Source organism: Lissotriton vulgaris, unplaced genomic scaffold, assembly GCF_964263255.1.
Source record: "Lissotriton vulgaris unplaced genomic scaffold, aLisVul1.2 SCAFFOLD_475, whole genome shotgun sequence".
In the NCBI taxonomy this organism is placed as follows: Eukaryota; Metazoa; Chordata; class Amphibia; order Caudata; family Salamandridae; genus Lissotriton; species Lissotriton vulgaris.
In genome coordinates, this window is record NW_028254325.1 from 709,731 (window position 1) to 723,805 (window position 14,075).

The 14,075-nt window shown below is 43.0% G+C and overlaps 1 protein-coding gene across 3 annotated transcripts in view; it reads right to left on the reverse strand.

Annotated features, from left to right (window-relative positions):
* Positions 1–14,075, reverse strand: part of LOC147659582 (coronin-1C) — a 525,938-nt gene that overhangs the window by 128,031 nt on the left and 383,832 nt on the right. For all 3 annotated transcript variants that reach the window (XM_086951627.1, XM_086951628.1, XM_086951629.1), the window contains exon 3: positions 1,221–1,343. In XM_086951627.1, coding sequence (XP_086807753.1) covers positions 1,221–1,343 — 123 coding nt within the window. The remainder of the gene's footprint in view (positions 1–1,220; positions 1,344–14,075) is intronic.

Below are 14,075 nucleotides of genomic sequence, written 5' to 3' on the forward strand. Positions count from 1 at the left end.
AGGAAAATAATCACATGCAGGGGATGTGATCTGCTGAGTAATGCTTCGCCAGCATGTTAGTGTTTGGAGAGCCCATGGTTGAATGAGATACCTCAGGGGGTCTATGTAACACTGACAATCACAGGGATAGGATAGAGCTGTAGGGAACACAATATGCTATTGAGGGGAGAAAAGGATTCAGTTTGCACGAACATGGTGGCCTGTAAACAGAAATGAGAGTTAGTCAAACACCTTGTCTCCTATGCATATACAAGAAAAAAAGGTAGAGAGAAATTAGCAATTGTTTTGAAGGTTGCTAAGAGCTCCGAACGAAATTATGTGACTAGGATTATTTTGTGTGCACGTGGACAGTAAGTTTCTCAGGAGCACATGAGTAACAAGGATTGGCAATGCAAATAGATCTGGCTTTAAAGGAATGTTGTATGGTAATGTGAAGCATTACAAGCAAATAGCATGGCAATGGAAATGGAAATGTATTTGTGCAGAAGCAGAGAACCGTAGAATAACACTGATGCAGGTTAAATAGTAAGGTTACAGTTGCACTATCAAACCACACTTAAAAATCCATGTAGGTTAAAGATTGCCCTCCTCCCACCTGTGCTGCTGCCAGAGAAAAACACCATAAATTATCTAGTTATCTATAATCCTTTACAGCATTACAATGTCAAGTGTCTACCCCTGAAAATTCAAGAACACGCAGCTGGGTACATAAACAAAAGTATCACTGCTGTGTTGCGGGCAACCACTGCTTTCTGTGGAAGTACATAACTTCTGCCTAATCAAAACATGTAGTATTGGCGCCCAACACATGGGCGGAGCCAAAGACCCTCTCCTGATGAATCTCACATCATTTTCTGGCAACTGCTGAGCTGTCAAGCCAGACCATAAAAACAAATACATGTCTTTGGAGTGGACATGTTATTGTTCAGCGTTGCTAGGTTCAGAAAAACCAAAAGCAAAAGGCTCGATGATTCACTAGTGTAATGTTTTCTTATTTGTCTTGTATGAAAACATCACATAGGAATAACTCCATCTGGAAGAACATGATTTGTTCTTGAGGTTTTGGTGACAGGAACTGGATGCCTTGAAGTCCTGGTTTCCACCATGTGTCTGGAAACCTTTGGGAAACCACATTCTATTGCCAAAATAAACTACAATAATAAATACAAATACAGTGTTCAGAGACATAAAGAACAGAAATGCAAAGTTCTTTAGATTACCATAACTGTACAATCCTCAGAGCCGCTTGCTATAACGTGATCGTTGTGTGGACACCAGTCGATGTCAAGCACTGGACCTGTGTGGCCACATACTGTTGGGTATGACTTGTCAATTCTTCCTGACTGAAACAAAACAACAATAAAAAGATAAAGGTGTTGGCAAGTACAAAATGTGCACAATTAAAGAACCAAAATATACCTTTCACAATTAAAAAGGACAGAATCAATACTTAACAAATGTGTAGCAACCAAAGGATCAGTAAAATGTAATTATTTTGAAGTTTCATAATATTCTTGCTATAAAACCCTGTTTTAATAAAAATGTATAAACATTGAAAACGTTCTTTTTAACAGTGACAGGAATTCATGGGGATGCTATTACTAAAGACCGAACAATGCAATGAATGAACACATTATTTAACTAGATACAATGGTAGCCCAGTTCTAACTATTATCCTCAAGTCCCTACTTTGAATCTATTGTACCCAGGTTCTACAATCCTTGAACCATTTGAAAGGGACATTAAACAGCCTGAAAAAACCCTCAGCATTATGGGTTTCCAGATCATGCTGTACATACTACCATAGCCCATTTCCAGATTTTACCACACAATATATGCACACGTTAAACCTGCAGAACTGGAAGATAGTCGACGGTCATGTGTATCCATGAAGAGGTCATGGTGAGCTACGTCATTTTTGATGTTCTAGATTTTTTAGCTCATCAATTACACCACTGCTGCCCACTGAGAGGTTACAACACTAGTGTGGCCTTGAACCAATTTACCTTAGTTTGTCTCAATTGGTTGTAAGTAAGAGCAAACATGCATGGCCAGGCAGCGTGTGATTGAAAAATCTACTGGGTATTTGATATAATGTATGAGGCTCCTAGAAGGGCTCCCAACCAGGTACGAGGCCATGGCCCATAAGCATGATTGTGCCAAGAAATGTGAGGTAGATGAAGTGCTTACACGATATCAAGCACAGGCAGACAATGTGCTAAGTTACATACAAGAGGCGTATCCTAATACAAGTGGCTTAGAATCACTTTTGATTTCCTCGTCCTCATTCTCTTATCCCAGTTGATCCTGATCCTCTTGCTTCCCTGCTTTCTTACAGTGGACTAACCTTGATCCTCTTTGTTCATCTGGCCAGAGCATCTTGGTTCTACTGCACCCAGTCATCCTGGTGGTCCTTGCCATCCTCTTAGCTCTCTCCTTACTGGCCTTCCGCCTGGTGGTCGTATTCTAATGCTTCCAGTCTTGGTTCTTCTGTTGTTTATCCTCCAGGTTCTCCTTGTGATGGTCTGCTGATCCTGCAGTGATCTCGGTGTTCCAAGTTGTCGGGGTCCTTTCACTCTTCTTCCAGGTTTTCCAACTAGTATTTTTTCTAGTCTTCTTCCTTCTAGGTTGCTTCTTCATCCTTGTGGTGCCACTCCTCCTGGTTTTTCACTGACTTATTCTTCCTCCTGGCCTTCTCCCTTACCCTTTTCGACTTCTATGTTTTGGTGCTGTGTGTCCTGCTCTTCTTTTCTGATTCTCCTGGTGGTCATGTTATTGGTCCTCCTGAATGCCTCGTTTTTACTGAATGTGGACCTCTTCTTCATGTTGGTCCTGATGGCACTTGTCATAACGAAGGCATTTTTCTTTCTCCACAAGGTATTACTCCTTGTCTTGGTGCTACTAGTTATGGTCTTCCTCGTCATGGTCCTGTCCAGTTGTACTTGGCTTCCTGGCGGTCCCGGTCCTAGTCATCAAACTCTTGGTCCATTTTATCTTTGTCCTTTAATCCTGATACTCTGAGTCCTGATATTCTAGATAGATACACTGCCACTTGTTTTGTGGGCCAGGGTCCTTGGGATCCTCCATACCCGATCCTTCTGGTTGTCCTGGACCTTGCCTTTTTGGGGACCTCGTGTGCCTGGTTAACCTTCTTCTCTTGGTCCTTGTCCACCTGGACTTGATCCTTCATGTTTTCAAATTTCTGGAGCTCCTGATTCTCCAAGTCTCTTTGGCACTTATTCACTGGTTCTGATCCTACTGGTCATCATGGTGGTTTTGGACTACCATCCTCATCATCTTGAGCTCTTCCTCCTCCAATTCCTGGTCCTGGTCCTTCTTCAGGTCCTGGCCTGGTTCTACTGGTGGTTCTGGTTCTCAACATTTTGGTGGCTCACTGGTTCCTCCTGATCGTCCATCTCCCCTTAGACTCCTGGTTCTCCTGGGATACACACAGTGCTGGTACTTATGGTCATAATCATCATCCTCCTTGTCCTCCTCTTCAGCATGGTCCTTTTCTTCTTTTCCTGGTTGATTTGGGTGGCCAGGCCAGGTCCAACTGATCTTTCTTGTACTTTATCACCCTGTTGCACTACTGACGGCTACGCCCCAGGCAGAATGTGCAGCCTAGATCTCACTCTTGTAGCTGTGCATGCAGTGAACCAAAATTGAGCAGAGGCAGTGGTAAGGAGCAGTGTTTATTTACCAGGTGCCTGGTGATTGGGAGGACTGTGACTGTAGCACAGATATGCTACTAAATGCAGGTTTAGAAACATGTTTAGCCTTAAAGATTCTAATAATGAAGATTTTGATCACCTGCAGTGAAGACTTAAAAAAAATCCCCCAAAATTCAGGGATATGGTCCAAAACTATGTTAATGCCCAAATTATGATAATGGTCACTATATGATGCATCGAAGCCAGTCACTCTGGGTTTGTATTATATTTTTGTATTATTATTATTTTGGTTTGTTGCCGACATTCAAATTCCTCTGAGTGGAGGCCATAACAAGTGGGTCCTGTCTGAACAAACATTTGTTTTCGCACTGGCAGAGCTCAGACAGGCAGGATCCGGACCATGTAATGCCCTGGAACCAAAGATGGGTTGTATAGTTTCACACTTTGAACACTCACCACAGTAGCTATATAATCTATTTGCAAAAAATTAGGAGAGCCTGATTTCAAGTCACCCCATGTGCAAATATAATAGGTGTCCCTACGAGAAGATAGATGTCCATGAGAGAGGGTAGGTGCCCTTAGCTATCCACACTGACAAAGTAGGTCTAAGACTAGAAGAGAAGATGACAAGACCACAGTAGATACTTGATGAAAAGCCTGATCTGATGAGTGAAAATATAAACGCTGACTGCAGTTTTCAGATCCAGCCCATACAGCTCTCCATCCTTCTTTGTGGAATGAGACAGAGTGAAAAAAAGAAGGGAGTGTGACTGATTGGCCCAGATGGAAGGGATGTACCACCTTAGGAAGGAAAGTAACTTTGGTTATGTGTACAAGCTTGTTGGGGGAAAAGGTGCAAAAAGTGCCAGATTCAGGTCATCGGCTCTGGTATTCAGACAGTTGGCTAGATGATTTGCCACACGCCACATCTCGTAATGGTGTGTTCAAGACTAGACCCTCTGCGCCTTTGTAAAAAGTAGTTGGGACCCGACTTCCCCGCTTGTTGATCTACGACGACATGCTCATGTTGTCTGTCAAGAGCTGGTCTGAACGACCGTGAAGAGAAAGAAGAGCTATCTTGAGCGTTAGACAAATTGTCCTCAATTTGAGCACACTGATCTGCAAATTCCGCTATCCTGGACATCAGATGCCTCTCCGAAGTCCTGGATTCCAGGAGTCAGTTGGCAGGTATTGAAAAACTGGAATACCTGGCCTTCTGTGATGGGCTGTCGCCATCACCTTCATGAAGACCTGTGAGGTCGATGTTAGTTGAAAAGGAATCACTGCAAACTTGTATTGGGTCTTGCCCTCCACAAATCATAAGTACTTCCTGTAAGACTTCAGCATCAGTATGTGGAAATACACGTCCTGGAAGTCAAGTAACACCATCCAGTCTCAAAATTCAAGCACCAAAAGAACTTGAGTTAGGGTCAGCATCTTGAAATTCTCTGTCTGAAGGAAGATGTTCAAGACCCTGAAGTCCAGGATCAGACAAAGACTGCCATTCTCCTTTGGAACAAGGAAGTTTCCTGGCATGGCACTCTTGTCCAAAATCTTGCTCTGGCACAAACTCCAAAGCTCATCGGAACCAAGGCTGCCACCTCCTGCCGCAGAAAAAGTAGGTGTTGCTTTGAAAAGTCCGAACAGGTATGGGAGAGCCCGAGTGTGAGCATCATGTGAAAGGGTAGCGTATACCCCTTTTGCACAATCTGCAAGATCAACTGGTCAAAATGTGTGGCCTTCCAGGCGTGTGGAAAGGAGGACACCCAACTACTCATCAGTCATGAGTGCCTAGAGAAAAGCAAACTAGAGCTGCTTCCCTCTGGTGGCTGTACCTTCAGGTACATCACAAGGGTTCCCAGCATCATTCTGGTCTAATTTATTGTTCCACCTCAGTCGTTTTTTAAAAAAATATTTACACCAAATCGCAAACACAGACCAAAGAGAAGTTGTGGAAGCAGAATAAAATGGGGACTGTAGTTCATTCCCGATAACAAAGACCACTGCATAACTTCAGGACATTGTTATTGTGCACAAAGCCATAGAAGCATGAGATCCAATTACACGTCGGGCAGCTCAGGGCTACGTCCTCAGAAACAGTGCAATCTAAATATAGCACACAACAAAAGTGACCAGAACTCTCAGATGCTTCAAAATGTCAAGTCGCAATAACAGAAGGTAAAAGTCATTTATATTCAACTGCTGACTGATTACTCTTAAGGCCAGAACAAATCCAAAAGTAAAATGATGAAACAGTGCAACAAAATTGCTTTTCTTGAGAAAATTATAGGTCAAACCAAGCCTCAAAAATACGTTCCAGGAAAGTTATCTTGTTTTATTCAGTTCCTGCAATCAGATCTACCTCATTATTTCAGGATCACACCAATATCTTTAAAAGGTAGAGAGGAAATATACAAGCTGTTTCCAAAACAGAATCTGAGCTCGTTGTTCATAGTCTTCTAGAATTATGCATCAGCAAAATTCATAACCATTATGGCACAGAATGTTATTACTTATGGGCATTCACTGGGACTAAAGTCAAAAAGGGTTTAAAGTTCTCCAATAGAAAATAATGTGCAAAAATACGTCTTTTATGGAATGGCGAACCAACACTTGTCCAAAATCTTAGTAGTCTATTTAAAGCAAAGTTTTTTTGTCAGCAGTCAGCAGATGAATAGTGCCAAACAATTTAATAAGAAATCTGCTCTGTTGCAGACATACGTCATTGCGAGTATATGTGTTCTAGTGGCTAGGTACAGCTTTTCAAACAGACTCTGGCTCTAATAGAAGCTCTGACATTTGATCAAAATATTGAGCCTGAGGGGGATCGATGTACTTCTCCCACATCAGATTGGTAATAAGTGTAACAAATTGGCAAAATATCCCTGTGGAATGCCGCCGTATCTGGTGTCTCAGTGAACTAATGCTTACACTCAGGGGCCTGTGTTCGACCTCATGGTCACAGGTTCAAATCCCGGCAGGTCCACTCAGCTTTTCATCCAACTAAGGTCGATAAAATGAGTACCATTGAGTTGGGTAACAATAAACATCTGTCATTCAGCCCCAAGATACCCCGTAAGGGGTGAACGTGTGCTTTACAAATACATGTTATGTTATGGTATCTAGTTCCGTCCAAATTACATGTTCCTGCCTTTGTGCCGCCCATCACACTGAAGTCTCTGGGCTGAAATTTCGACACATTTTACTTTTCTAAGTTAATAAATGCATGTATAATATGCTCCTGGTATGATAAAAGTGTTCTTAGTAATATGCTGTGCACTTCTTGGAGCTAGGAAACATGTAAACACGTCCAACGGGATTAAACAAAATCAACACAAATCAATCAAATGCGTTATCCCTCAATAAGTACACCACTAGGAAACTGCAATTCTACCGACCCCTCAGAATCTGTGCAAAGAGATTCAACAGAAAAAAAGAGGAACAGTAAGTTTCCCACCAGGTCAGGAAGAACCTGAATGAAGGCCTTCTTTCCCAGATGAACAAAAGAGGCAAAAAGAGCTTTCTTCACTAATACAGTACTCAACTATGGCAAATACCTCATCTTCCAATTTCCACACCAGGGATAGCGAAGAACCTAGGGGTTTGGTTTGGTGAAGATCTCCGGTTTTATGACCAAATCAAAAAACTTACTGGAGTATGTTTTGGCACCCTCAAAGCTCTAAGAAGGTTCTTCCCCCTGCTACCACGAACTGCTAAGGAAATGGTTGCCCGGGCGCTTATTCTCTCCCGCCTCGACAATGCCAATGCTCTGTACATCGGCATACCGGGTTATTTACTAAAGAAAACTCCAAATCATACAGAATGCTGTGGCCAGACTCCTGTTTAATATCTCTAGGAGATCCAGCGTTCGGCAGCAACTGTGCGACTTACATTGGCTTCCTGTGGCCCAGCGAGTTCATTGTAAAGCTCTGACTATGACTCATAGGGCCCTTCATGATTCAGGTCCTTCCTACATCAGAACGCGTTTCGCGTTCTATATCCCCGGACGCCTTCTGCGCTCAGCCTCACGACGTCGAATGGTGATACCGAGGTTCCGCAGGGCGCAGACGGGAGGCCAGTCTCTTTCCGTCAAAGCAGCTATTGCTTGGAATTCTCTTCCTGTGGATCTTCAGCACATCCAGGATTTTCGTATTTAAGAAATAACTCAAAACTTTTCTTTTTAATCAGCTGACTTAGTATCTGTGCCTCCTCCTGCTACATCCCATTTGCACGCCAGGACACTCTAGAGTATTTGTGCGTGATACAAATTCCTCTATAACATAACATAACAGGGACAAGAGCGGGTATTGCGCCATTATGCCCCAGCCTGGGGAAATAAGTTCAAAATGGTGTGGACTGGTAATTGCACAGCTGTTAAACACTGAAGCTGTGGGGTCGGTATTTACCGGGACCGCAGTAAGCGCCAAAGATAGTCCAGGGAGAGGAACAAGAGCTTCAGAATTCTATAGTCCTTCACTTTAAATGCTAGTGTAGCGGCTCTATATCTTACAAGCAAGTCTGTGAACACATGCGTCCTCATATTTGGCTGTGAAGAAACCCACCGTCCTCGGGAAACTAGAATCCTTCCTGCAGCAGTAGAAATAAACTGGAGGTGGCATCTATTTCTAGCAGAAGCTCTTATAACCCAGAAAAGCTGATCCTCGACAAGCGCTGGTTTCAGGAGTGTCTGAAGGCAAACACTCAGTCTGCAGCCTCATTCAGTATATCTGTACCGGCTCTTTGGGAACTCCCACGAATAGGTCTATAAGTGTGAGGACTCCCACTTTCCAAACAAAAGGAAACACTATACACAAGCAAAGAAATATCTGTGCACGGAGCGTGCTGTTTATGGATTTTACAATAATAATGTCCTTTAATTAACTGGAGACTTTGTGTTAAAAGGTGCTACCATATATAAGAAATGCTGCTGAAAATACAATAACCTTAAGCATATTAACGCATTCATACAAAATTGTAACATTTATAACATAGCTATTTGAGAAAAGAGGCGGGCTGACAGCTGCATTTTTCCACCCAGGGATTAATTACGGATGAGTTTTAATTTAATGAGTTTATTTTATTGAGATATAAAAATAAAGTGATCCTCCTAAAATAACAGACTACAGTATGAACTAGGGGTGGACGAACCTCGCAGATTTACGCTACATGGAATTTCGCGAAGGTACAGGAAAACTGCTAAATTCCGCAAGCGTGCGGGGTAAATTGATCACACGTTTTACCCACAATTCCCATCGTTGTCTAGACAATAAAAATATTGTGTCACCTTCCTCTAAAGCTCAGTAACGAGCACCAGGCCGGGTACTGCAGGACCCAAACTCACTGCCCTCACCTGGCATAGGAATAGCATGTTTACAGTCACAAACATCGCAATGTAGTGTTTGTGACCATTTGAATGCCTAATACTTCTGGCTGGCCTCTAGTCATTTTACCCAGGTTGACTGAAATGCACACCATGACAAAGAGCCCCTCAGACAGAGGTTTCAGGGCATTGGCCAAAGGGCTGGTGGTTGAATAGAGCCTCTTGTTTCCCCAAGTTGGCGCATTGATCTGCATCAAAGGAGTCTGTAGCAAGGAGGTCAGTCACCCAACATTTCGAGGCACATCATGACTCCAACATTCTATTGAGCACACAGCACAAACACTGGCTGGGCAGGAGGTGTAAATCACATAACATTAACAAGAGCAGGATACTACAGTCATTGTGGCATGTTTTACCATGGTACACTGTAATGAGATGCTAGTATTGCTATCTCACCATCATCGGCTCAGCATGGTAAGACCGGGGTACCGCAGCCTACTTGTCCTTACAACACTAGCAGCAATACATTTCGGTACTGAACTACCAACCTACACTAAAATGTACAGAAATGGGGAACATATCAAAAGACGCAAAGCCCGGCTAAAGCTCGGCAAAGGATACTAAATAAATACCCTTTCATGCTTCCACAGGTGTCAAGGCCTTCTGAATGTAATGCCATAATTCATTACAGGATTACCCACCCTAAGCCTCTCATCTTCCGATACATCTTCTACTAACTGAATATAATTAGCATACATAAAAGCCCTCCTAATCCAACAGACTGGCGTCGAAAGCCCTGTATACTGACATTAAATGTGTCTTTGCTTCTCGAATATCTGAATAAAAGGGGTTGGTAGGGATAAATTAAACTGTTGGCACTTACCCTTCAGATTAAAGGCACTACCAGAGCAAGGGGGTAGTTCGGAATTTTTAACCTTTGTGTGTTTTCGTAAATAAGTCTCATGCGTTTATGTCACTGCTGTTTGATTTTTAGTGTAATGTGCGGACGCTCATTAAATTTAAGAGTTTTTAGGAAAACTTAATTCAGATTACTGAAAAAGCGTGTCTAGTGTGTAAACAAAAAAATCTAAATATTAAGTAGTTCATTAAATAACATTACCCTAACCATCAGACCCTCATATAAGGTGATTGAACACAAACGTAGGTAAAATGTTGCTACACTTACATGCACCAACGTCACTTGGAAGATACCAGAGGAACACATGCCTGCCATCGCCTGCACCAAGCTCTAACCTAATGCCACTGGGCATATGGTGTGGCGCTCAATACCATGGAACTGCCCAAATCTAAAGTGGAATAAAAGTAGTGATAATTGCACATAGCCACCCCTATTAAGAACGCTGACCCTGGAGCCAAAAGCAAACAGAAAGGATATCATGGAATGTTTGCAAACACCCAACACTGCACACATTTGCAAATCACTTGGTAAGTAAGGCACCCTGATCCTTTTGCCTCTATCTGGATGTGCCGGGCAATGCGCACCCATACCAATTTGATTCGGTGGCCTAGTCTGACTCCCTCAAAATGCATTCAACCTTTGAAATGAAGGATTAAAATAGCGCTACACAGACCCGAGGGTATCAAGGCGCTAGATAGACAGGCAGAGAGAGGTTGATTTGTGAAGTGAGTTAGTAAAGCAGGTTTTTAGGCGCTTCCTGAATTGCAACAAGTTGGGTTGATTTTTGAGAGGAGTAGGCAGGGAGTTCCAGAGTTTGGTAGTGGTGTAAGCAAATCTTTTACCTCCCCATTTTACTTTATGTATCCTGGGGATGGACAGATTGCCACTGTCTGACTATCTCAGTGATCTGGCCGGGATATTAGGCTTGAAGAGTTGCGACAATTGCCTAGGGCCCTTGCCGCGTGTAGCCTTGAACGCAATACATAGAGGTTTTAACTGAATGCGTTTGCTGATAGGCAACCAATGAAGCGCAGCGAGAGCTTTGTAAGCCGAATCAAAGCGAGTGAGCCCGAGCAGGACTCTGGCAGGAAGCGGCCTTCTGCGTCATCTGGAGTTTATGTATTATGTGCTTGTTCGTGCTAGTGAGAAGTAGCAGTAGTCCAGCCTGAGCCAATTAAGGCTGTGACCACTTTTTTTCTTAGCTCAAATGGGATGAACGGAAGTACTTTTTTTAAAGGATTTTACGTATAAAAAAAACAAACAGCTGAAGTATGATTAATCTGGGATTAAAAGGAGAGCTTGGAGTCGAAGAGAAATCCAAGGTTCTTAACCTTACTGGCTGGTATTGGAGGAGGGCACATATCGCTTGGCCACCAGCTATCTGACCAGATAATTGGCGTGATGCAGAATAGCATAACATCTGTTTTTGATGTGTTGAGTTTCAAACAGTTAACCTGCATCCACTTCGCTATATGGCTCATACAGTCTTGAAATCGAGATGCTGTATTCGTGGATGGGCTGTTGATGGACACAAAGATCTGTGTGTCATCAGTGTAGGACACCAGTGTGAAACCGAAGCTTCTTATCAGCTTGGGCAAGGAGGTAACATACAAATTAAAGAGAGTGGGGCTCACTGATGAGCCCTGTGGAATGCCTGAGTAGGAGGAGTGCTTTATCCCTGATTACCAACATGTTGTGGTTGACCATGTCGAATGCCGCAGAGAGATCTAAAAGGATAAGGACAGCACTCCCCCATCTGTCAAGGATTTTCCTAAGTTCCTCCGTGGACCTGATAAGCGCCAACTCAGTGCTGTGATGGCCCGGAACCATACTGCGAGCGTTCTAGGATGTCACCTTCCACGAGAAAAGAGGACAATTCCTCATTTAAGAATTTTTCGATGACCTTAGCTGGGAATAGTAGCCTAGAAATAGGTCTATAATTGGAAGTTTCCTCAAAATCCAAATTAGGTTTCTTCAGGAGTGGCAAGATGGAGGCTTTTTTTCCAATCAGTGGGAAAATACACCGTGGCAATTATGTGGTTAAAATGGGCCAGAGGGCAGATGCAATGGTTTCAGGGACCATATGCAAAATTTTAGGTGGGCATGGGTCATAGGGGGATCCAGACTTGAATAAAGCAATTAATTTGGTAGTACGGTCAAAAATGATTGGCGGTAAAATAGGGAATGTGGTGGTAGAACAGCCATCTGCTTTAGGGTGAAGAGTTGGGCTGGCGCTTGGATTCTTTCCAGGGGGTGCAGATAGGTTTGGTTGGGGCACAAAACCATCGAAGACTTGTTTGACTTTTTGTTGAAAGGCATCTGCTAACTTATTACAGAATTGCTGGCTACTTTCCTGGTCTTGTGTTGCTGGAAGCTTAGAGAGTTTTTGAAGCATAGTAAATAGCCATTTAGCGCAGCCATTGGCGGCTTCTATTTTTCCTTTAATGAAGTCTGATTTAGCCTTCAGAATGAACTTTTTGTAGGTTTGAATGGCAAGTCTGAGATCGGATTTAGTTTTGGCATCCTTTGCTAGCCTCCGTTTCTTTTCAAGTCTTCTACAGATTAATTTTTGTGCCTTCAATGACTCATTGAACCATGGTTCAGAGGGAGACTGCCTGACTGAGCGCTGCACGGTCTGGGGAGCCAACTGCTGCCCAGCGAGGTCAATCCAGGAATGATAGCTCCTCACTGCCTCATCCAGGTCCATAAGGATGGGCTGACTAGAGCATTTGAGTGTCTTTCTTACCTCTTCTACCTCAACCTTGTGCCAAGGTCGAGGGCCAAGTGCTTTCTTTGATACCTTAGAGGGCCTTTTAGGTGTCAAAGTGATTTCAAACAGTATTGCCTTGTGGTCAGACAAAATAAGTGGCAGAGCTCTATTGCATGACAGATTAGGGATGTCAGAGAAGACCCTGTGCAGGCAATGCCAGGCTGAGTGTGTGGCCTTCTTGACCATCTAAATGAGTCCTGTACTGGCCGTATGGTCTAAAAAGAAGGGTTTCAGTGTCTATGTCGGCGGTGTTTTCAAGATGAAAGTTAAAGTCACCTAAAATTGTGAAGTTAGATTGTTTTGCCTAAAAATCCAAGAGGTGACTTCTAGAATTTAAAAAGTTGGCCTTAGCTGTTGGTGGACGGTAGATAAGTATGCCGTTAAAGGTATTCTGGCTATCAAGTCTAATTTTAAAAGTAGCTGCTTCACTCTCTGTATAATCTGGAATCGGTTTAAACTGTATATTAAAACCGTTTCTAGCTATAAGCGCTATGCCTCCTCCCCTTTTCCCGACTCTATCTTTCCTGTGAATTTTAAATCCTTCAGGAAGAGCCCCTAGAAGGTCTGGTTCAGGAGGAGAAGTTAGCCCAGGTTTCTGTGACGAAGGCAATGTCAGTTGCATGCTCCTCCAGGAGGTGGTGAAATGATAAAACGTTTTTAATAAGAGATCTGGTGTTGAGGAGAGTACAACAAATTATATTCTGTCTCTGATCAGGCCTTCTTTGCTTGAAGTACCAGCGTCTTGCTAAGAATAGGGGTAAGCTATGAACCACTGTAGTGCAGAGGAGGCAAAGTTTTTTTTCTGAGCTCAAGGGAGGATCCAGGGGAGCGCCCGGGCAAGAATTGCCTGTAGGTCTGAGATGCAATAATGCTTCCCTGGAATACTGTATTGAATGACTTTTTGAATTCTCTGGATATAAACTGGCACAATTGCTGGCGCTGTGCACAGTCTGTGCACGGACGGGCGCAACGGGCTTGACTTTGGCACACCGGCGGCGCGTCCGCTGCAGCATGAGATGTAAAGGCGGAAGTGAAGCCAAAGATGATGTCCCGCCCTTTCATATACCATACTGACTGCACACCTTTACAAAACCACAAGCCTTAGTGCTGCAACAGAATTTTTTTTTTATTTCAAAACGTTTTTATTGGTAGTTTCAGAATAAGGAAAAACAAAGATGAATGTTGAGTCGTACAGATGTTGTACATACCATAGCGACCAGTTGGTTCTAAATCATACATTTAAAGTACAGTAATTGGATGAAAGCTGGAATATAAGACGGTAAGTATCAGTAAGCAAGCAATCAGCAACAACTAATAGAAGCAACACAAGATGCTAAACATAAAGGAAACCATAAATAAGACAGCACAAAAAACGATGGTATTAGCAGTAGT